The 23,086-nt window shown below is 50.7% G+C and overlaps 1 protein-coding gene across 5 annotated transcripts in view; it reads right to left on the bottom strand.

The window, feature by feature from the left end:
* Window positions 1-236: 236 nt before the first annotated feature.
* The window catches only part of SLC43A1 (solute carrier family 43 member 1), a 30,066-nt gene continuing 7,216 nt past the window's right edge, over window positions 237-23,086 (bottom strand). The window contains exons 2-14 of one of the 5 annotated variants that reach the window (XM_079102292.1): window positions 20,215-20,392; window positions 20,062-20,117; window positions 19,878-19,954; window positions 17,383-17,475; window positions 15,518-15,651; window positions 14,132-14,310; window positions 12,638-12,784; window positions 12,518-12,553; window positions 12,157-12,295; window positions 10,243-10,384; window positions 9,932-10,005; window positions 3,431-3,554; window positions 237-2,340 (exon numbers count right to left, since the gene is read on the bottom strand). In XM_079102292.1, the coding sequence (XP_078958418.1) occupies window positions 2,194-2,340; window positions 3,431-3,554; window positions 9,932-10,005; window positions 10,243-10,384; window positions 12,157-12,295; window positions 12,518-12,553; window positions 12,638-12,784; window positions 14,132-14,310; window positions 15,518-15,651; window positions 17,383-17,475; window positions 19,878-19,954; window positions 20,062-20,117; window positions 20,215-20,392 (1,526 nt within the window). In that variant the 3' untranslated portion in view covers window positions 237-2,193. Of the gene's footprint in view, window positions 2,341-3,430; window positions 3,555-9,086; window positions 9,556-9,931; window positions 10,006-10,242; window positions 10,385-12,156; window positions 12,296-12,517; window positions 12,554-12,637; window positions 12,809-14,131; window positions 14,311-15,517; window positions 15,652-17,382; window positions 17,476-19,877; window positions 19,955-20,061; window positions 20,118-20,214; window positions 20,393-23,086 lie in introns of those variants that run through there. The other 4 variants (XM_079102291.1, XM_079102294.1, XM_079102293.1 and 1 more) reach the window with 4 other exon arrangements.

Here is a 23,086-nt window from a genome sequence, read left to right as displayed (position 1 = left end):
GAGGGGCAGAGTATGTCTCGGTTAGAGGGTCTGGAGGCCGGGTCCCGGGAGGGGCGGACTAGTGGGTAGGGGTGTGGGGTTCCCTCCTGGTTCGCCACCCCAGCCCCGCCGGGCTGTGCCAGCCTCAGCCACGCAGCGCCGCCTGCTGGGCACTCCGAGGACCCGGCGCGCACGCCCCGCTTCCTGTGCCCGCCCCCCACTTCCCACCCAGAGTTGGGTGGAATCTCACGTTTCTTGCTCAATCTTCACCACAGTTGGGAAAGCCAATATCCCGGACCGCCAGCGCAGGGAGATCTGGGCAGGGCCTTTGGGAACAGGCAGAACCCCCTGGTGGGTGCTGTCTAATTCTGCTTTTGTATTTTCTAAGGCAATGTTGGAAGTCTGCAGTCGGCTCTGAGCAGCCAGGGATCTGCTGTGTGACTTGGTCAAGTCTCCACACCCCTCTGCACCTTTTCTTATTTGAAAATGGGCGGGCCAGTCTGTTTCACTAACTTCTCAGGAAAACTTGAGACAAAGGAGGGAACACGGTTTACCTGGGATGCTATCTCCCAGGTCCTTTCCAGGGGTGGAAGTGGGGGATGGGGCCGTCAAGGTCACTGTCAGCCCAGGAGGGCAGCTGAGAACTGGGAAGAAGCCTGGGTTCTCCTTTCCACCCCTGATTACCCAGGGAAGGCCTGAGGTTAGGACTCTGCAGTCAGACTGCCTGAGTTCCATAATGAGCTCCATTACCCCCCACTGTGTGCCCTTGGATTTCTGCCTTAACCTCTCTGGGCTTGTTCCTCAATATACAAATCAGGATGACGATATCAACCTCTTGTGCTACCGGTGGGATGAAATGAGACACTATAAAATAGGCAGATCCTCAGCCACAGTTAGCTGCCCCTCCACTCAATGACTTCAACTGGTAAGGCTTATGTCCCAGGAACAGGAGCAGGTGCAGGGCTGGGACAAATGAGCTGTCTTCCTGAAAGGTCTCTTGTCCTCACAGATGATGTCCCTTGATATGGATGATTTTAAAGTCTCACTTTAATGTTAAAAGTAACATAGCCGGGTACGGTGGCACATGCCTGTCATACCAGGGACTCTGGAGGCTGAGGCAGGAAGGAGGATCACAATTTCGAGGCCAGCCTCAGCAATTGAGCAAGACCCCGCCTCAAAATAAAACAGAAAAAGGACTGGGGAATGTAGCTCAGTGGTAAAGCACCTCTGGGTTCAATCCCCAGAACCAAAAATAAATAAATAAATAAAAGCAAATGTAAATATAGCATAACATAAAGCTTAAAATTTGCATGGAGTTTTAAGATAAAATAGGAGATTACAAAAAGGTGCTGCTTTCGGCAGGCCCCAGAGATGCCTCGGTGGGAAAGTTTGAGTCATCCCTTAGTTTTCTTCCTGAAGCATCCTGCTCTGATCCACTGTGTGGAAAAAGGCCAGCTTCCTGGATGCACCCCAAACCCTGGGAAGAGGTGGGCAAGATTTAGACTTCCTCCAGACCCTCAAGGCAGGGAGAGAACAGGGAGGAGTGCCAGACAGCCAGAGGACAGACTGGCACTCCAAGCTCAGTGCCCAGCTGAGCCTGGCAGAGGAGGGGTGGGTGAGGCCGACCAGCCTCCGGCCGCTGCCCCAGAGCACAGGTACACACAGCTCCCATTTCCCTTTTTATTTCCGCTCAGACCTGAAAGCAGCAGCACAGGGAGGGAACCTGCCCTCCAGTCCTGCCAGGGGTTTGTCCTCGCACCCTGTAGAGGACACAGCCAGCACCTGGAGTCCCTTTTCTTCTGAGGGGGAAGGTGTGTCACAAGCACACACATGTACCCACACCCCTGGCAGCTGGGGCCTTAGGGGTAGCCTGTTCACTGATCCCACAGTCCTCAAGAGGCACCTGGGACAAAGGCCTGGAGAAAGGGCAGCCTCACATCCTGGTCTCCTCCGTCCAAGGAAGAAGGCTGGGTTCCTCCAGCACAGAGGCTTCTTCAGCCAATGGAGGGTTGCTTTGGGAGACATAGTTTCAAGGTGATCCACCAACCCCCAACCCTTTTTGCAAGTCCCTACAAAAATAGACCTTCTCTTGGTATTTTTAAATGCACGGCCCCTGGCTCCATGCACATGTGACAGGTAGGGAGCCATCTGGGTGTTCCCTGTGGTTACTCAAGCCTTGGTTGTCCGTCATCCAGGTCCCTTGGCCTCAGAAGTCTATGCAGCTCCCTTGGAGATGCTGAGCATCTTCTGTGGGCCTGGCTCATTGGTGACGTACTCCCTCTGGAGCCGGGCAGAGTAGTAGAAGAGGTAACAGGGTAGCAGGAATCCCAGAAGCGAGAATAATAGGAGACCCAGGTTCACCTTTAGGGAAAGGAATGAGAAAATCAAGGATATACTAGTTTAACCTCACCATCCTCAGAGACCTGCCTGAGCTGCCAACACAGAGGAGGAGGCAGCCATTTTTGCTCCAAGTCCTGGGGCAGAATGAGAAATAGAGTTAGCACTCGGTGTGCGCAATCGCGGCTCTCCCAGTATCTCATTTAATGCTCAACGACCTGGCCGGGTGGCCGAGATGAGAACAGGCCTGTCTAGTAAGTGGCAGGGCCTGGCTGGGGGCCACACAGTGGGGCACTCTGGGTGGACAGGCTGCCTCTGCAATGGGACCTGGGCTGGCAGATGTTGGCCAGCGGGAACCCATTTGGGGTGATAGAAGCAGCTGGACAACAGACAAAGGAACAGATGGACAACCTGTGGGACGGGCGACTTGCAAGGGCCAGGAGAGTGACTGCGTTCACATTTCACTCCACGTGACGCGGTGTGATTTGGGGCAAGCCATCTCCACGCCAAGTACCTCTTTCTTAGCCACTGGGGCAAAGATTAAGTGAAAAAGGCGCCCGGCGTGCCTAGCAGAGCAGATTCCCCGTAAGCGGGAGCGGCTCTTCCGTCACAGTTCTTGCGGGAGGCCCCGCAGGACCGGAGAGAGCGGTTCCGCGGAGTGGACGTCAGTTCCCCACAGGGAAGACCATCTAACTGCGTCCACGCTGGTGGTGCAGAACTGTTGCCTGGCCTGAGGGCCCCGGGCTGCGGGGAAGAGTCCGCTTTGAGATTGCTGGAGGGAGGACCACTGGCAGGCCCTCAGGGGCCCTGGAGCTCCAAACACAGGCTTGAGGACCCACCCGGGGCTGGCCCTCCGCACGATGCACTCGGAAGCTCACTGAAGACAGAGTCAGCCGGAGAGAGGCCGATTCAGGAGGCTGGGGACCTGCGTTCTTAACACTCTGCAGGATTTCTGATGGGCACCAGCTTGGGAACCCCCAGACTAGGCCTCTGAGGTGCCTCCCAGCTGAGAGGAGAGGAGTGAGGGATTCTGCCACCTACGAGTCCCCTCCCTCTTCCCTGCACCCGGGAAAACAGACCCTGTGGGCTCTGCCGCGCCCACCCCAGCTCTCACCCAGAAGGGATCTCCTCGCAGGGGCCCCACCATGGCCATGAAGAGTGGTTGCTGAAGGAGGGCAAACACCGCGCTGATGAGGGACTGCAGGCCCGTCAGCGTCCCAAAGTGGTTGGATGGGAACCTGTCCACAAGAGAGGCAGCCAGCAATCAGGGGCAGCCCTCCCTTGGGCCCCCTCCCCAGACATCCCTCCCTTTGGGTTCTGGCTTTGCATGTGTCCTTTGGTCCCTGCCCTGGAGGGTGCACACCATGACTGCAGGGCCCTGAGCCCCGCAGGTCCGACACCTACTATCTGTGTGATAATCCCAAGGAGCTCAACCTCTCTGTTCCTCACTACCTCTGCTAAAAAACAGGAGCAGCATGAAAACCCACTCGGCTGTTCACTTTATTCTTTCCACAAACATCTACTGAGCTCCTACTCTGTGCCAGGCACTGCTCTGGGTGCTGGAGACAAAGCTAGGTACCAAGTGAACAAAGCCAGCAGACTTGCAGAGGCGGCATTGTGACGGATGGATCAGGTGGCCGTCCAACAATGAACACGTGCTCAGAATGTTGGACAGTGCTCGTACCAAGGAAACAAGCCAGGCAGAGAAGAGGGTGGGGAGGGCAGGGTGCTGAGACTGTAGAGACCGTGGCCGGGGAGGGCCTCGCCAAGAAGAGGAGGAGGGGGAACTGGGGGCCCGGCAGACATCTGGAGGAAGAGGGAACAGCAAGTGCCGAGACCCCAAGTCGGACATGCTTGGGGTTTCTGAGGCACAAGGTGGCCGAGGCAGAGTGAGGAAGTGAGAAGAGGGGAAGAAAGCAACGTTAGATCCTGGGGCCATCTCGTAGAGATTTTTAAGCCATAATAAAGCCTTGGCTTTTATTCTGAATGAGACTAGTGACCAAAAGAGATTTATGTCCTATCACAGGACTGTAGTATCCATGGTAAAAATAGACTGAGGAGGCTGGGCCCAATGGGGCACACCTGTAGTCCCAGTAACCTGGGAGGCTGAGGCAGGAGGATCACAAGTTGGAGGCCAGTCTCAGCACCTGAGTGAGACCCTGCCTCAAAATAAAAAACTAAAAAGGACTGAGGATGTGGCTCAGTGACAGAGCATCCCTGGGTTCAATTCCTAGTACCACAAAAAAAAAAAAAAAAAAAAAAAAAAAAAAAAAAAAGAAAAAGGCAAGGGCAAGCCTGAAAAGATGACTTGGAGGCCATCCAAGCTGGAGGTAATGGCTACTGGCAGTCAGAAGAGTCACACCAGGGGAGCTGGAATGTGGAGCTGGCAGGAGGCTAATGGGTCGAACCTGGAGCAGGAGCAAGATTCAGGGTGACTACAAGCCCTCGACTTGAACAAACTTGAGGCAGGTTCATGTAATGTATAAAGCTGCTCCCCCGCCCACCAGGTACAGCCATTTTGCCCGCCTCCCAACCACTTGTCAATCTGTGAACATCCTAGCTAGCTCACTGGTTCATCAGTCAGCTTGCAAGCATCCTTCTCCAATATTGGTCCCCTGTTAGCCTGGCAGAATTCAACTATTTTACTGTAGCTTCCCCGCCATCTTTTCCCATTCTTCTGTCAGTCCTACTCACTTTTCTCTATCCTCCTGGCTTTCCACTCTCTCTAGCATGCGCCCTTTCTTTTCCTTTCTCTTTTCCTCTCATTTTCTCTCTTACCCTCCAGGGAGACACTGCTTGCTTAATAAACTCCCTTATGCGATTTCCCATGTCCGGCGTGGTTTCGTGGGATTTCCTTACAGTGGTGCCGTGACTCGGGATGGGTCCTTCCACTGTCTCTTAAGAGAGTGGAACACCGTCTGATGCCTCAGGGTCCCCGGACACGGCTCCACTTTCCATTCTGCCCGGTCGCTCTGCTCTGCATTTATCACCGGGCTTCAGGTTGGTGAGAAGGCGGGTACCCCTAGGCCGATTTATAGTTACAGCTGGCCCCTATAGTCGGTCTTATCTGCCGGGTGGATTCCTGATTTTATGGTGGAGAGTCTCTTGGGGTTGAGGCTCATCTCGCGCTCACGCACTAGCCCTCGAAAGCCCTGATATCAGGTCCTCAACTCTTCTCGGCTTTGGCCTGGCCCCACACTGATGTTTGTGTGACGACACAATCAATGTGCTGCCCCTCATCTCCAGCCCAGTACTCTGGCATCCGGACGCCCTGGCCACAGACTCGGCTGTATCAGTCCCCACCATGGAATCTGGGTCCTCCAATCTGGCAGACTCCACCCTGGGAACTCTTCGCTCAACCCCCAGTACTTAAAGCCATCAAAATCCGTTTGTGTAATGCACACAACTTCCGTGAGAGAGCGGGCAGATGGAAAGGGATTCCTTATTTTCAAGTCTTTTCTTTCTCACTTCTTGGCTCTTCCTGGGCTCAAGTGCCTCCAAACCTAAATTAAAAGGACCTAAGCATCAAGCTTCTGCTACAACATTTTAGCCCCTTTCATTTTAGCCCCCTTGACTGAGATTCAGATCTCAGTCAAGGCTTACATTGAAATGTAAATGGGGAAGGCGCTGCGGGAAACCAGTCTGAAGCCCAAGGAAAAAAGTGTCCATTTTAAATTTCTCCTGGGCTACAACTCAGAATATTTTTCTCCCTTTCACCTTTTCTCTCTTTCTCATTTTCTCATGCTATAATTAATGACCATTATCATTTTTCTTCTAGGACTTTTGTTTTTCTTAAATGCTATATTTTTGAGCACACAATTTTGATCCTACATACCTAGGTTAATAATTTTTGATCAGTTCTTTTTATCCAACTCTAGAGTTATTTTTGAACATCCATTACATTGCAATGGAGATAAATATTACAAGGCCTTTACTTTTGTGTTAAATATAAGTGGGCATAAAAATTAAAATTTTAAAAATGGATCTAAATATTTTTAATTCACATGATTTAAAGAGGTTCAATTTAAGTTGGGTAAACTAATAGAAGTAAAATGTCCTTAAAATTAACTCACAAGTCTCTAAGTGGTCAAACTAGTAAAACGTTGATGTTTATAAAATGTCTAACATCAATTTTTCTAGGACTTTTCTTCAACAGGAAAGAGACGGCAAATACTGTTGGTACACTTGTCTGATATCTTGGTTTTTCTACAATAAGATGAGTGAATTAAAGTCGACATGCATGGGATTACTCAGATGTGTTTGTTAGAGACATCTAATTAATTTACAAAGTTATTCCATGAAGTAACATACTTAAAAACATTATTCTTTGTATATTAAATGTGTTCATATTTTCTAGGTATATAAGACTTTAAAGCAGAAAGTTTATCAAGCTGCTATTCTCCAAATTAAACCTGTCTGTAATGGTAAACCTATCATTTAATGGTCTATTATAGGATCTGTCATCAATAGGGTATGTGTAAAATGACATTTAAGAAACAGTGTAATGCGCAGTAGCAAAAATGGAACCACAGTGACTGAAATTGGGGTCTCTGATGACCTCATGGCTGTGGCATGCCTGGTGCCTGGGAGTGCTCCTGTGCAGGGGCATAAGATGCCTAACTGCTGTGGCAGTGCATTGATCTCAGGCACACAGCTCCTGGGCAGGAAGGAATTCTTTTGCTAGATAACCAGTGTTTCATCAGCCCTCTTCTCTGTTTCCTGCCCACCTTACAGTAACTTTGGAACCTATCATTGCACATATATAAAGATTGCTGACATAACTCTTTAGATCCACATTTCCATCAGAGAACAGAGCTCCATCTGATCTCAGCTTAATCTTCAAAATCTGTGTTTATAACCCTTTATTTTCTAATACTCCTTTGCCTCTCACTGAAAAGCCCCACGTTACCTGAGATAAGGCTCTGCCTCACCACCCTGCTACGCATTACAATGGCTCCAAAGTAAGCCTGACTTTAACTCATTTAAAGTTGTGTTCAAAAGTTTGATATTTGTTGTAAAGATTACTGTGATCTCAAACGGGAACTCAGCCAAAATTCAAGATAGCTATTGCACAAACTGAATGTTTTACTGTTGGTGATTCCATTATGTATTTTCCTTGTAAACTAATTGTTGCCTGATCAATATTTTGCAGAAGTACTGCTTCAAGAGCGAACATCACAAATTAACTTGGAATAGTAAGCCATCACCTATATGACAGATAATGTAAACCCCAATTATATAAAAGCGGGTAAATAACTGTAAAGTTATAGACATTGAAGCTAAACCCCAGTACTCTTACTTTATGACTGGTGAGACTGACTTGCTTGATGGTTAAGAACAAGCTTAGAAATTGAGATTAAATACAGAGGTCAAGAAAAGTCCATATTTGGGTCTTGCCCTCAAAGTCAGCCTGAACCCAGGGAACAAGAGGACTTCTCCAAGGACCTTTGCAGCTCTGGGTCACACAACCTCCTGACCAAGATTGATGAGACCACTAGAGGATGAAAAATCACTCAGTGCATCTGCTGCAGAGGAGGGTCATGGAAAAAGGGAGACATCCCTGGTGCTTTCAAGGAAAGCCACCTCATGGAGGAGACCCTGCCTAACCAATGGCACTAAGAGACTGCAATGGCAATGGTGGAGCTAAGAGACTGCTCTTAAGTTCTCTATGAGTGACCCCTGTGGGAACTCAGCTGACTCTTTAACAGATAGGAACAGGTCACTTTGACCAGCTTGATCTTAAACACCAAGCAAAACAGTTAAAACCAAAATATAGCCACTCTTGGGCATTTAAAAGAAATAATAGTTAAATGTAACTTAAGATGTACACTTGTGTTAGCCCACTAGAATAAAGACTAAAAGCTACAAAAGAGAGATTCTTAGGCAAATGTGCCTGGTAACTATCAAGAGAAACTGCCAGAATCAGAAGTTTTTAGTCAGTTTAAGGCCTACAGACACAGGTAGGCTTAATCTATGTTTGCTAGTATCTCTACTAAATGTTGTGTTTACATTCCTGATAACCTAGACAATGTTAAAGTTCCCAAATAAAGGCCCTGTCCTCTCCAGCCTTTGCTAGGCCTTGTTATGGGAACAGCTTCTCAGTTCTTCCACCCCCTGGTGAGGAATTATTGACTTCTGTCATCTTTATGATATGCATTGGCATGTTTTAGATTCTGCAACATTTATATTGTATCAATCTCATTTCAGTACTCATGTCTTTTTGTTCTTCTCTCATAGAAGCACCCATCCGCAGATGCCTTTGCAACCTGCTCTTCCCCAACCAGACTTCTAGCTTGGACCCCTCGATTGACCCAATTTCTAAAAAGGGAACTCCAAACTGCTTGCCCCACACTGCCCCTTTCCAGCTCGAAGAAGCCAGATGGGTCATCACCCCCTTTCCCTACAGCAGTGAAGGAGTTCCTAGAATTAGAGGGGTAAATGAAGTCAGAATTGGGGACAGGCAGTTAGTGTAGAAATAGGGGATCAGTCAAATCGAGGAAATGAAGTCCATGAAACCATCTGCCTTTGGAAGTCTGGAAGGAGAATGGACTTTTTACATCTCCCCTGAAAAACCAACCCCAGTCACTTAGGCAGGAAGGAGAGAGAAGCCTTCGGAAAGAACTGGAGAACAAAAGATTTTCTTATAAAAAAAGAAATGGGGGAAGGTGATGTATAAAGCTGCTCCCTCGCCCATCAGGTACAGCCATTTTGCCCGCCTCCCAAACCACTTGTCAATCTGTGAACATCCTGGCTAGCTATTGGTTCATCAGTCAGCTTGCAAGTATCCTTCTCCGACATTGGTCCCCTGTTAGCCCGGGGGAATTCAACTGTTTTACTGTAGCTTCCCCGCCATCTTTTCTCATTCTTCTGTCTGTCCTCCTCACTTTCTCTATCCTCCTGGCTTTCCACTCTCTCTAGCATGCACCCTTTCTTTTCCTTTCTCTTTTCTTCTCATTTTCTCTTACCCTGTAGGGAGACACTGTTTGCTTAATAAACTCCCTTATGTGATTTCCCGTGTCCGGCGTGGTTTCGTTGGATTTCCTTACAGTTCAAGCCCCAGAGGGGCCACCTTCTGCCAAGATGCTGCAGGGAGGCTCAGGCTAGGCAGCAATGGTCGAGCCGCCGGCCCTGGATGAGGCCCCGGGCAGCAGTTAAGGTTTTGTCATCGCTACTGTAATGTCCTTTATTATTACTCCTTCGCCCACGCCAGGAGGTACTCAGCAGCGCCTGGCAGTGAAACTGGGAGATAAGGGGAGCAGGGCTGATCCCAGCGGACAAGAAAGTCATAACAGGGCAGGCACGGGGCAGAGGCTGCTGTGGAGCCACTCCTGACAGCAGGCACAGGACCTGCCTGTCCATCATCGACCCACGCATTCCAGCTTCCCCCAGGAAGACTTCCTGAGCCTGGGACTCTCCCTGTCAGGGAGGCTACGTGGAGGACATGGGCATCCCTGACCAGAGGGGCTCAGAGGAGCGGACCAAATGGCCCCCTAAGCCCCCAATTCTGGGAGGTCAGCATGCAGGAGGTGGGGGTGGAGGGCCATGAGGGGCCCTTCTGGCTCTACCCTGTGATAGGGACAAAGCTGGGGGAGGCAGCTCAGATGGAATGACTCACACGGCAGCATACAGGCCTCCACAGGCCGAGTGGAAGAAGCCTCGAACCATGGTGTGCAGGACAAAGGTGACAAACTGAAACAGAAAGGGAGAGAGCGTCATGGTGGGCAAGGCGCAAGGGGGGACAGGGGCCTCACCAGGTCTCTACACACTCCTACCTCCCCACCCCACCCGCAACCAGTCTTACACCTGGAAAACCCTGAAACGGACCACAGCAGGGGCCAGGGCCGAGCCTCCTGAAGCCAGGCCCTAGTGGATCAGCCCTTGGAAGGATCCTAGGAGGCAGAGGGAGGGGGCAGAGGGAAGTGGCACCTGGAGGTGTAAGCTGCTGATAAGGCAGGTGATGCCAAACCCCACAAGCAGGAAGTTGGTCAGGGTGAAGGCGTTGATGGCATTAGTGAGCTTCTGGATCTTGCGGTAGCGTGGTCGGGTGGACTTGGTGGTGACCCCATCCCTGAGGAGAACAAGCCGTCACTGGGCCCCATCTGGACCTCCCTGGTGCCTCCCTTGGTTTCAACCAAGCCCTGCCCCCTGCCCCTGAATTTTGGGGCAGCAGAAAAAGCAGTAAAACCTTCCTCTTGAAGCGGGGCTCCCCCAACTAACCACAAAAGCGTTAGGTTGGGGGTCTTCCTAGAATACGGGTTCACAGGCCTAATCCCAGGTCTCAGAGCCTCAAGAGTGAGACCCAGGAATCTGCATGTCCCGAGCATTTCTGATGCACACCGCAGTTTGAGAATCGAGACTGACAAGAATGGTGGAAAATAGGGCACTCCCACCAGTCCAGACAGCTGGGCCTCTGACTGCCCAGCAAATTCCTCTTTCTGGCATGATCCAAGAGCTCTGTGGCCAGCCCAGGAGAGAGGTCAGTAGGCTGGGGTGAGGGCAGGCTGCCCATCTATCCTGGACAAATGGACCAGCTAATGGATCCTGGCCATCAGGATCACAGGGTAAAGGAGGAAGGTTGGGGCACTGCTGGCAGCAAGGGAGGCCCCTGGATTGTTCCTTAGATGGCCTCTCTCCTGGGGTCTCTCTCCTATCCTCTCAGGACAGATGGGGACTATGTGTACTGACAAAAGAAGCATAAAGCAGTCAGAAGACCTGGGTTCAAGATCCAACGGTCCCTCGTCCCTCGTGGAGAGGCACTGACCCCTCCTATCACAGCCACACGGCTGAGGTTGGAAGCAGCTCTCCATTCCCAGGAAGTCCTCAGATGCGGTAGCCCTGACCCAAGGCTCAACCACAGCCTTATGAGAGGCCTGGGTCAGAATCACCCAGTTGTCATTTCCAGATTCCCAACTCTCAGAAATCGTATGAGATGTGTCTGTTTACAGATGGGCAGTCGCTGTACAGCAGTAGACATCTCATATGCCAATTCCATCTTGCCCTAGCTTTAACCCATTAAGCCCCATGGCCCCAGATGAGGGATACCCATAAAAAACTTAAGCAAAAAATATACCACTTATGGAAACTTCTTAAATAAATATTGTGTTTTTAGAGTTCTATTCTTTTGCAAAAATAGGTAAATAATTACAGCATTTGAGGTCATTTTATATATATGTATACATGTACACACACAGATATGAGATTATGTGTGTGTGTATATATATATATACATATATATATATACATATATACATATATAAAGGATATATAATCTCTAGATTATTATTTCCACCCTATTTTAAAGCATCTGGTCAATTTCACTGAAACATTCACAGAATCAAAAACTTGGGAGCTGGGGATATAGCTCAGTTGGTAGAGTGCTTGCCTTGCAAGCACAAGGCCCTGGGTTCAATCCCCAGCACTGCAAAAAAAAAAAAAAAAACTTGGGACTTCATGGGTTAAGAATGCTTCGGAGTACAGTCTTTATGACATGGTTTCTGGAGCTTGCCATGTGGACTTGGGTAAGTTACTTAACCATGTGACCCTGTGTTTCACTTCCTCATCTGCAAACAAGGACAATGATGTACCCACCTCAGAGAGCTGCTGTAGAACTAAAGATCACACGAGGGGCCTAACACATAGTCAGTACCCACTGTTAGCTATTATTATCAAGCAAGCCATGCCCCCTCTGGCCTCAGTTTCTGCATCTGTAAAATGGAGAGGTACTCCTAACCTCCCAGAACTCTCAGGAGAATGAAATGAGATGCTGTATGTGCAAGAACGGAGAAAATGAAAAGCACTGTCTGACCACTTGCTGTCTCCAGCCTTGGGCAGGTCGGTCACCTGACGTCTCCGAGGGCAGTGCCCTCAGTCGGGGCATCCACACAGTCCTTGATCCGCCAGTCCATGATGTAGCCAATGAGGGGGCAGGTGAGAAGGCACAGCAGCTGCATGGCCCCAAAGATGGAGGAGTAGATCCCAACTGGGCAGGATGGGAAGAAGGGAAGTGGGGTCAGGAAGCTAGTGGCTCCATGGGCACTGCCACCCACTTCCAGCAGAGGATGAGTAGCCTCCCTCTGACCCCAGATCTTGGATCCCAGGGTTACCAGGGTAGGCCCAGGCCCAGAGGAACCCAGCACCTGAGGAACAGGCGACGGCAGGGTGGGCCTGGGCCTGGGCCTGGGCCCCACTTTCTTCTCCATACCTGTCTCTTGCACCTTCTGTCTCAGCTCATCCGTCTCTGTGGGTGGGGGAGAGACACGGTGAGGGAGCGCAGCCAGAGTGACCCTCCGATGCCCCACCCAGGGCCTCGGCAGTGCCTCACCATGCTCCTGGCCGCCAGTAATGAGGTACTCCAGCATCTTGTTCATGGCGGCCATGTAGAAGATGACTCGGAGCTGGGTTATCCCCATGGTGAGGAGGCTCCACAGGAAAATGGGGGAGCAGAGGCTCTGGCGGAAGGGGACAGACTCTGGGGAAACAGCAGGGGGTGCCCCTGGGCCCCCAGATCTTCAGTTTCTCTCTGGTCATCCCAGCTCATACAGGTCCAATGGGGCTGGGATACAAACTATGTGATTCTGGAGAAGGACTGGTTTCTTCAGAGACAGAAGCTCAGTGTCAAGTTCTTGCCTGCTCTGTGACTATCTCTGCAACCGTGTTTTGTACGGTAATAACCAACGCACTTACAACGGACATGAATCATTCCACTGAATCAAATCCCACAATAACCCCCTCGACTTTTTTACAGGATCTCACAATGTTGTCCAGGCTGTCCGTGAACTCCTAGGTTCCCGGGATCCTCCCACCTCAGCCTCTGGTGTAGCTAGGATTACAAGTGCATGCCAGCATGCCCTGCTCACGTTTTACAGATGAGGAAACTGTAGCTCAGAGAGATCCTGCCTCAGGTTGGCCTGACTCAGGCTCCTACCCTTAGCCACTTGTCCCATGGGGACGGGCAGTGGGAATAACCACCCTCCCAAATGTACCCACTTTGCACTTTACAAAGAGCTCCCACGTCTGTGGTTACCCAACCCTTACAACCCATGCCTGTCAGGTGGGTGCTTTTGTCTTGGTACAGGGGATTGAACCCAGAGCACTCTGCCACTGAGTCATGACCCCAGATCTTTTTATTTTTTATTTTGAGACAGGGTCTTGCTAAGCTGCTTAAGGTTCTGCTAAGTTGCTGAGGCTGGCCTCGAATTTGCCATCCTCCTGACTCAGCCTCCCAGATTGCTGGGATTATAAGCATGTACCACCATGCCCAGTTGGGTGGGTTTTATTAGTGCTAGTGTAAGAGGTGAGGAAGGCGAGATCAGGCACAAGTGATCCTCCCAAATCACACAGCCCACACATAAGGAGCAGGACTCAAACCTCCATCCTCTCACACCAAAGGCTATGCTCCTTCTAACCATGGAGTTAAAAGTCAGGGAATCTGAGGTACTTTGAGAAGTGACCCAAGCAGGTGGATGCAGCTCCTCCTGCAGACAGCAGGGGGCGCTGGTCAGCCAGGAGTTGGAGGGCTACATCTTTTCAAGTTTCCACAGCCCTGCCACAAAAGGCTGGGAGATTGCAGGGGACCCTAAGTAAATCAGCTGCCCCACAGACCAGAAGCCCCTGCTCCTCCCTCCCTCACCCACAGCTACCAGCAGGGTATCCCTGAATCTGAACTTGCCAGAATCGTTTGACTTCCCCATCTGTAAATGGCAAGTGCGTTCCTCCTGCCTGGCTGGGTAGGGTGAGAAGTGGAAGAATGATGCTCACTGGCACGAGAATGCACACTCCCAGTCCCCCAAGGTTGGCGCCTGGACCAGACACTCACTCTCGGGAAGGTCTTCTGAGGTGTCATGGGCATCCTGGGATGAGAGGAATGTGTCAGCCCCCTTGTCCAGGCTGGGAGCCTTCTGGCTCAGCCGCTGACCCACGGTGGTCACGTGAGTGTAGAAGCGGTCACCGGTGAGCTTGTGGTCCAAGGACAACCCAACGAGACTGATCTTCTTCCTGCAGCCAACCAAGCCAGAGCATGAGAAGCAGCCAATCAGAGGCCTCCCTCAACTCTAGGTTGCCATCCCAGACTGTCCCAAGGGTGCCGAGCATCCCTCTAACTAGCATTGACAGGCCCAATAACGAGCTCCCTAATGCAGGGCTCATCTCTGTCGCTCAGAGCCTGGCCCAGGGACCAGCACAGGTGGATACTAGCAAGCAAAGGGCAAATGAGTCATTTGCACTTGGGCTGTTCCTACAGAAGAGGCAGCATGGAGAATTCAAACTCTGGGGTCAGTCTGACCTCAGCTTATCCCCTTTTCAATGGTATGACCTGCAGAATGTCACTTTGCTCTCTGCATCTTGTTATTAACGAAGCATATAACAGAGTCATACAGCTATTTGAGAATGGTATGGGGGCTAATTACAGTGTCAGCATACAGTAGGTGCCCCATAATGTCAGCTACATGACTGCCACCCTATGTGGTTGGTTGTCGGGCACCTCCCTCTGCTGCTGCTGAGTTGAAATGAAGCTGGGAAGAGTGGGAATTTGGGTTGCCCCACAGCAGGTGGTTGCTTGATTCCTCTGTATCTTCCCTTTTGGGTACAGACAGCATCTGGCACTATTGCAGGAGTACCAGATTTTTGATCTCCAAACACAGAAAGGATAATAACGGTAATAGTCTCCACGGGTTTTTTGTTGTTCTGTGTGTGTGTGTGTGAGTGTGTGCATGTGTATGCACGTGTGTGTGCTGTATTTTGTTTTGGGTTTTGTTTTGTTCTGGGATTGAACCCAGGGGAGCTTTACCACTGAGCTACATCCCTAGTTTCCTTTCTGTCTTTCTTTCTTTTTTTTTTTTTTTTTTTTTTTTTTGAGACAGGTTCTCACTAAACTGCTGAGGTTAGCCTTGAACTTGCAGTCTTCCTGTCTCTCCCCCCCACCCCACCCCCCGAGTCACTGGGATTACAGGCCATGTGCCACTATGCCCAACAGTCACCATGTTTTGACCACCTGTTAAATGCCAGCTCTTGTTTCAAAACACCTGTGAACAGGCAGGCTCAGGTCCACTGTACGGATAAGAAAGCAGCGCTCAGAGAAATGAGGGGATTTGCAAAGCTGGACTCCAAGAGCAGGTCTATCTCCAAAGCTGACTATGTCACACCATGTGGCCCTGGCCTCGCCTTCTGTAGCGCACGCCAATCCTTCCCACCCGAAGCTACTCACATGTAAGCAAATTCCTCAGGAGCAGGAAAGGCTTCTGTGGGCCAGTTGAGGGCACAGTTCAGAAAGATAAGGCAGGCCAGGCCAGACCAGGTGAACATGATGACCACAAAGGACACACCAGCATCATAGATCAGCTGTGGGAGGAGCAGGACAGCCCATGGAGGAGGCTTTGTGGCCCCAGGCCCCACAGAAGTCGAACCCAGCTCTCAGATGCCTTAAGATCTCCTCTGCCCCACTCCTTGTGCCCAATTTGCAAATGAGAAAAATAAAGCCAGAAATTAAGAGTCAGATCCAAAACCCCACAATTCCTCCTCCTCTTTCACCCCAGCCCCACCTCAAGAAGTGTGGAGGAGTCTCCACAATGTTCTGAAGTTGTTGGCCACTCACTCCAAATGTCTGGGAAATTTCAATTATGGTCTTAAAAAGGCGTACATTTTGTCTATGATTCCACAAAATGTTTGTTTTCACACAAGAAAAAAGTCATTTCATATTCTGTACAAAGGAAAATTCAAGCTCTGGGTTTATCAGGCCCAACTGTTTATCCTGTCCCTTCCTGGCGTGCTCCCCGGGGAAAGGCAAACCCAATCTGAGAAGCCTTATCTCACCTTCCACAGGTGCTTTCAGGTGCACCAAGGGGGTGGGGGCTGCAAGTGCTCTGCCCTACCTTACAAGGCCTCCTAACCCCGAGACAACTTGGTTCTGCATTGACTGTGCAAATGCAACAGCCCCTCTGGTGGGTGAAGCCCCTGTGCGCCGAGATGATGCGGCTCCCCTTGTCCTCCCGACACTCTCCACCTGAGATGACTTGCCAGGCTCCTGCTCAGAGAGCCAGCTACCTCCGGAGAGAAACCTCTGCTACTCCTTGGCTGTGGGCCTTAAGGCTCTTTCCTTCCTGGGGACAGGACAGAGCTTCAAAGGGCTGTACCCCCCAAATGTGTGGGGGTAAAAGCTGGCACATTCTCACACTCTTCAACTCCTGTGGGAGATTAAGCAGAAGTGCCTTCTGAAACAAAATTAACTACCCAAGGTATAGTTTAAGGAACATATAGCATCCCAGGCAAAGAGCGCTTTGAGAGCTGCCCTCGGTTCAAGCCTTAGGACTGCAAAAATAAAAAAATAAAAGAACCAATTGAGGGCTGGGGCTGGGGCTCGGTGGTAGAGCACTTGCCTAGCATGTGTGAAGCACTGGGTTCAATTCTCAGCACCGCATATAAATAAATGAATAAAATAAAGGTCTATCAACATCTTAAAAAAAAAAAAAAATTCTTTGACACTTTGACAGCAAGAAAGAAACTGAGCCCTCCAGCCTGCCCTAAGCTCAGGTGTCTAGGCTCCCAGGTCATCAGGCTGACCTGTCCATGACCTACCCTGGCATAGACTCACTCTATGACCTTAGACCAATTCACTCAGTCTCCAGTAGGAAGATATGACCCAAAAGGCCAAGTGGGACCAGAGAGTCAGGGCCCTTGACATGTGATTCTGAAGGCAAAGGAAAACCACTGATGGTTTTTCAGTGAGTCTGTGAGATAGTTTTCTATCTAACACCATTCAGGAAGTCATGTGACAGCAGATTAGAGAAAGAAGAGATCAGAGGCTGAGAAAGCTTGCCTGGTCCAGGAGAGGAGGGTCTGCTGGGACATTGGTGAAGGAAAGGGGGAGAGTGGAGATGTCTGACCTTCAGGTCAGCAGTAGGGCCCTTCCCATCGTGCTTCAGTGCTTTTCAGCACCATGGGGAAATGACCAATGATGGGCAAGAACAGGGCCATTGGACATAATAGCCAACACTCATCTGGCCCCACCAAATTCTGGCATCAAGGCAAAAAGACAACCCAGGTGACTTACTGGTCCCTCAAGTACCTTCATACCTTGATTCCTGGGAACGTGATGGCAGAAGAGGCATAGGAGCCAATCATGAGGGCCATGAAAGTGGAGCGCAGGTTCCCAAACATGTTGGGCAGCTGAGGGAGGAAAGTGGCACCCGTGAGCAGGGGACAGCCTAACACCACCTAGGGCTCCCCTTGCCCAGAGCACCCTAAGAAATCTTGGAGACTCCATCCCGGCATTTCTCAAAGTGAGCTCTAGGAACAATGGCATCAGGAAATACAACAGAAACACCCTTGGCTGGGGAGGTAGCTCAGTGGTTACAGTGGATGTAACTCACACTAGGCCCTTGCCTAGCATGCACAGAGCCCTCAGTTTGATACCCAGCACTGTGTGTGGGGCAGGGGTGCCAAGGCAAAATCAATGTAGGAAACCGTACTCTAACCCCCTCTGACTCACCTACAATACACCTTAGCACCTAAGGATTCCCAGAAGCACCTCGAGAGAGATTTTGTTAATTAAATTTAATCCGGGGTTGCCCAAGTTTGTGGTTTACGGAGCCCCTTTATTGTGTTACATCTCTAAATACCCCAATGAATGGGTGTTAAGAAACACTGATCAGCTCCAACTCACTTCACAGATGAGAAAACTGAAGCCAAGAGGGAAAGAAGTGCACTTAAGTTCACAAAGAGTATTAAAGACTTTCTCCCCTGCTCTGCACCCAGCCTTAAGGCTATACTCATGGCTGACCCTGTAACCAAGCTGGTACCCTTAAACCTCTTGATGACACCCAAAACCCCAGCCTACTGAACCAGGAAGAATCACTGAAAGGGCCAGGGAGGTGAAAGAGAGACTGAGAGGGGACAAGAACAAGCCAGGTGATCAGAGGACAGGTGGCTAACTGGCAGAGCAGACCCAGAATTCCTACCAGTAAAGAATTGATTGATTATATGCCCTGTTCACTGGTCTGACCCAAGCCCTCAGGGGAAGAGAGGGCAAAGTCCTTTGCTTACATCTCCCTTTGGCCCTCCCATCCTCCCCTGGTCACCAAATCCCATAGATGGGTAGGACTTCAAATGCTGTACAGAGCCTGACCCCTCTTCACTGAGGGGGAAGCGCAGGCTCAAGTCAGTGGAGGAACCTCGAATAGTGTTGAGAAGGAAGATATTTAAGCATAAAGAACTGGGCTGTCCTCCTTCCTTCCCCCCAAATGGCTCCATAAAGGGAGTGGAGCAAAGTTGGCCCCAACTTGGGCAGAAGTTTCCCTGGGCACCCTCTCTGCCAGGCACACTGCCAAAGATATCAGGAAAGGATGCTAGGGCCAGGACCCCTGCTCCTCAAGGGTCCGCCGGCGCTGTCTCAGCTCGGCACCATGGGGAGGCCAAGGCCAGTCCCGCTAACCGCAGGCTGACCGGCACTGCCTGGCTGGGAGCGGAAAGGAAGCAGCTGGCGCCAACAGCAGTCCTGGGCCGCTGGGCTTTAGCGGACCAGCCGGCAGGGGGCGGGGCCGACGAGAGAGGTGGGGCGGGGGCGGAGCCGGCGCCGGGCCCTGCCATTGGTTGGAGATTACCGGCGGGCGATGACGCGAGGAGCCGCCCGCCGCGGGCGGAGGCCCCTTTGGCTGGCCTGGGCAGGGTGCGAGGTCAGGACTCAGGCCTGCCCCGGAGAAAGAAGAGGGATCTGGGGACGTCTGCCAAGTTGCACAGCGGGAAGGGACTGCGGGTAGAAAGGGATCCGTTTCCTTCAGAGTTGTGAAATGTCCCCAGCTGGAATTATAGGCGGCTGCTGGGGTGAGGAGAAATTCTGCCAAAAACTCCCAGTTTGGCCGCATCACAGATAAACAACCCTAAACCAAAGGCGAAGGCAGCCCAGGCCACCTACCTCCACCCATCCCCACCACACTCTGAAGCCTTTAACCCTTCCCTATATCGCTTACCTATACAAACATACACACTTAGATAACACACAATTCACACACATACTTAAGAGTTGAAGTTGTGAAAAAGGCAGTTTTATAGATCAAGCACGAACAACCGTTGGCAATTTCATACAGTTCAACCTCACAGATATATTCATCCACTCCTACTCCTGTCCTTTCACATGGACAGCATCACTCACACACACACACGCACACAGAGCAAAGGTACACACACCATCTCAAGCTGTTCCCTTCCCCCTCGCTGACACATTGCCCAGTTTAATTTTTCTTCCCAGGGCTTGTGACTACTGCCATAATTGATGAGTTTACTTGCTTATTAGGTTTTCCATACCCCCTAGCTCCCAAATGGAGATTCCTGGAAGGTGAGGACATTGTCAGTCCTGTTTGTGCTGCAGACCCAGACTGTGTTTGAGCCTAGAATGGAGCTCAACTGACATTCACGAGCTAGGTGAACACACACACTGACCCACACCCACCCGCAGCTGCCACCTGCAAGGTTTCACACACATGCACCTGATCTGCACCCTCTGAGCCCCTCCCCCATCAGTGCCCCACTCATTTCTAACCCCACTCCACACCCAGGTGTCCTGTCATACTCACAGTGAGTGAAGTGAACGTTAGGCAGATGCCAGCAAACCCATTCAGAGACAGCGCCAGGAATATCAATGGAGACAGAACTGGGAAGGGGGAGAGGGGCAGGTGAGGGCATTTGGGAGCTGTGGGAAGCCGGAACAAGACCAGGGTAAACAGCCACCTTCAGTCCACCCATTCTCAGACAGCTCACCTTCAGTATCCCGAGAGGCCAAGGCCATGAGAGTGCAGGATGCGGCGAAGCAAGCACTGTGGGGACACGGGGAGTGGGCAGAGCTGACTGTCAGCCTCCCCTCGGCCGCAGGACCTTCCCAGTCCTCTAGCTCCCATGGTCCAGCCACCTTACCTTCCAACCAGCCGGAGGGGCCGGGGGCCAAAGCGGTCCATGAGGATCCCCAGTGGCAGGGTGGTGGCACTGAGCAGGAAGGAGCCGATGGTAAAGCCCAGATTGAGCATCTCGTCCTGCTGGTCACAGCTGATCCACTGGTGTTGCTTGTCCTGGGTAGTGTTGGTGATGTTCTCAACTGGGGAGGGGGGACAGGAGCATTCAGCACAGGAAAGCAGAAACTGCTAAGATCAGAGCAGCCCAGACCAGGAGTCCTGCCTTGAAAGCCCAGGCCTGATCAAACCAACCGAGGTGCTTCTGGGGGTGGCCTGGAGTCATGTTTACTCTGCCGGGGGTTGGAGGCTCCAGAAATGGCAGCAATTAGTATCTGATCCTGGGAGAGTGAGTACACACTCAACCTAGAGCCTCATCTAGCTCCAACAGATAATGGACATGAAAGTATTTACCACATAGTACTCAATGTCCAAGCTCCCAGGGCTCTGGGCCTCCATTGGAAGCACTCTCCAGTCAAGGGACAAAGTCGTTGAGTGGCGCTCTAACGCATGTAATAAGAATTCACTTAAAGCTTAGATAAATGACATTCTGGTAAAGCCAGAATTTACTGAGCACTTTGCATTCCAGGCCCCATTCTAAACTGTTCCTACATTAACTCTCAACAACCCCTCCGCCAATCAATCAAGCCTTCCCATCCTCCAGATGATGACACTGAGGCACTGCCCTCTGTGACTCTTCAAACGTTCACTGGAGAACTTGTCCTCAAAGTGCTGCCAACTTGGGGTTGTGACAAGATAATGAGAAAGGCCAGTGAAGGGGACAGAAAGTGATCTCACTGTACTCAGTTTTCACTGAGTCCATGAAGTGGCTGCCCCCATCACCTCTGGTTTGATACTAGGCAGCACGGCCAAGGGCAAACTCAGGATGCACCTTGGAGGCAGACAGCTTGGGGTCTCCATAACAGCCTTACTAGCTGTACAACTTGGGACAAGCCACTGCCTCCGAGCCTCAGGCCCCTTGTCCGTGAACAGGAGCAGGCAATGCCTAAGCCACAGGCTCCTGAGGATGTATCAGCAAATAGAGAACTCTGCGCAATACCTGGCCCAGGGGACATGCTCCTGAAATGACTGACCAAGGGAGAGAGAAGCATGGACTAGAAGTCCTGGATCCCACAGTAAGACAGGCAGCTGTCAGTTTTCAAGAGGTCTCTGTTAGATGGTAGGGAAAAAATGGATGTTGATTTAAAGTGTCTCAGGTGTAGAAAGAGAACACAGAGGAACGCAACAGTGCCTGCATGCTGGGGAGGGGGACGCAGTGACCTCCGACTTCAGGTATCTCAAGGGCCTGCAGGCAGCCCAGGGCAATTGGATTTGTGTGTAAACATAAGAACTAATGCAAAGAAGTCAGACCAAGTGCCAGCCACTCAGGGAAGGAACTGCCTTGGGTGATGGGAAGTCCCCCACTGGTACCAGCAGCCAGGAGGCTGAGGAAAGTGCCAAGACACCTGCAGGAAGTGGTTAGAGGGTTAGACCACACAGCTTTGGGGGTTCATGCTAGCGATCTTTATGATCACTGTTGGTTTTTCCTCCGGATTTGTCTGCACTGGTTTCTTCATGCTACACCCACTTACTGGACATGGACAACATGACAGCATCATGTCCAGGCAGTGCATATAGCAAGGAGAAATGGAAAGATAATTTAGACCAGGGTCTGCAATGAGATGACCAGCATTGACTCCCCACTTATGTTTTGCTTGGTTGGCAGTGTTGACCCTTATGACATTATAAATTGTAATGGGGTGCCAGTTTAAAATCAAGAGTTAGTGACCAAGGATAGTGGCACTCGCCGGTAATCCCAGCAACTCAGGAGTCTAAGACAGGAGGGTTGCAAATTCAAGGCCATCCTGGGGAACTTAGTAAGACCCTGTCTCAAAATAAAGAGAAAAGAAAAAGAGCTGGGGCTGGTGTAGTAGTGCACACCTATATTCCCAGGAGCTAGGGAGGCTGAGGCAGAAAGATTGCAAGCTTGAGGTCAGCCTCAGCAATTTAGTGAGACTGTCTCAAAATTTTGAAAGGACTAAGGGTTGTACGTACCTCGGTGATAAAGTGTTCCCTGGGTTCAATCCTCAGACACCCCTCCTCCCCAAAATCAGGAGTTAGCACATAAAAATCCAGGTATCTGACGTTTTAAAAAGTTGGAAGATCAGCCAGGCATGATGGTATATATCTGTAGTCCCAGCTACTCAGGAGGCTGAGGTAGGAGGACTGTTTGAGCCCAAAAATTTGAAGCCACCCCCATCTCAAAACAAACAAAAAATGGTCAAGAAGCCTGGCCATTTTTGGAGCTGGATGGAGGTCTCCCCGTTTTTCCAGGACTGGTCTTCTCAAAGTCACACAAGTCCTCATCTCTCTTAGTTTCCAGACACGTGGCTCTTACGCCTGCCCCGCACTGTTCCATTATTACCATCTCCCTGACCTTAACTAGCATTTGAACTGCAGTCCCGGAATTAGAGATTGACCCTATCCTAAGTTCTTCACAATCAAATGACAATTTCCCTCACAGGCAATCCCACTAGTTTTCAATGAACAACTACTTTGTACCAGGTTTTTCCATACAGAACCTCATTTAGGTCTTCCAACAGCCCTAAAAAGTGAATACAATGGCCCCCATCAGATAGGAGGAGGCTCTAAAGAGCAAAGCACTCAGTCACTCAGTTTCTAACAGGAGGGCTCAAACTCAAATATCAGAACCTCCAAAGTCAACACTTTTCCATCCCACCATAGGTCCTGGATGTCATGCACTGGCCTGCTTGGTATGTTTCCCAAGCACAAGATAGTGCTGACAAGGACACATGCTCCTCCAGTGATGGAGAATCCAC

This window comes from Sciurus vulgaris (genome assembly GCF_902686455.1).
Source record: "Sciurus vulgaris genome assembly, chromosome: 11".
NCBI lineage: Eukaryota > Metazoa > Chordata > Mammalia > Rodentia > Sciuridae > Sciurus > Sciurus vulgaris.
Note: the sequence above shows the minus strand (reverse complement) of the source record. Positions and strands in the feature narration are given on the sequence as shown.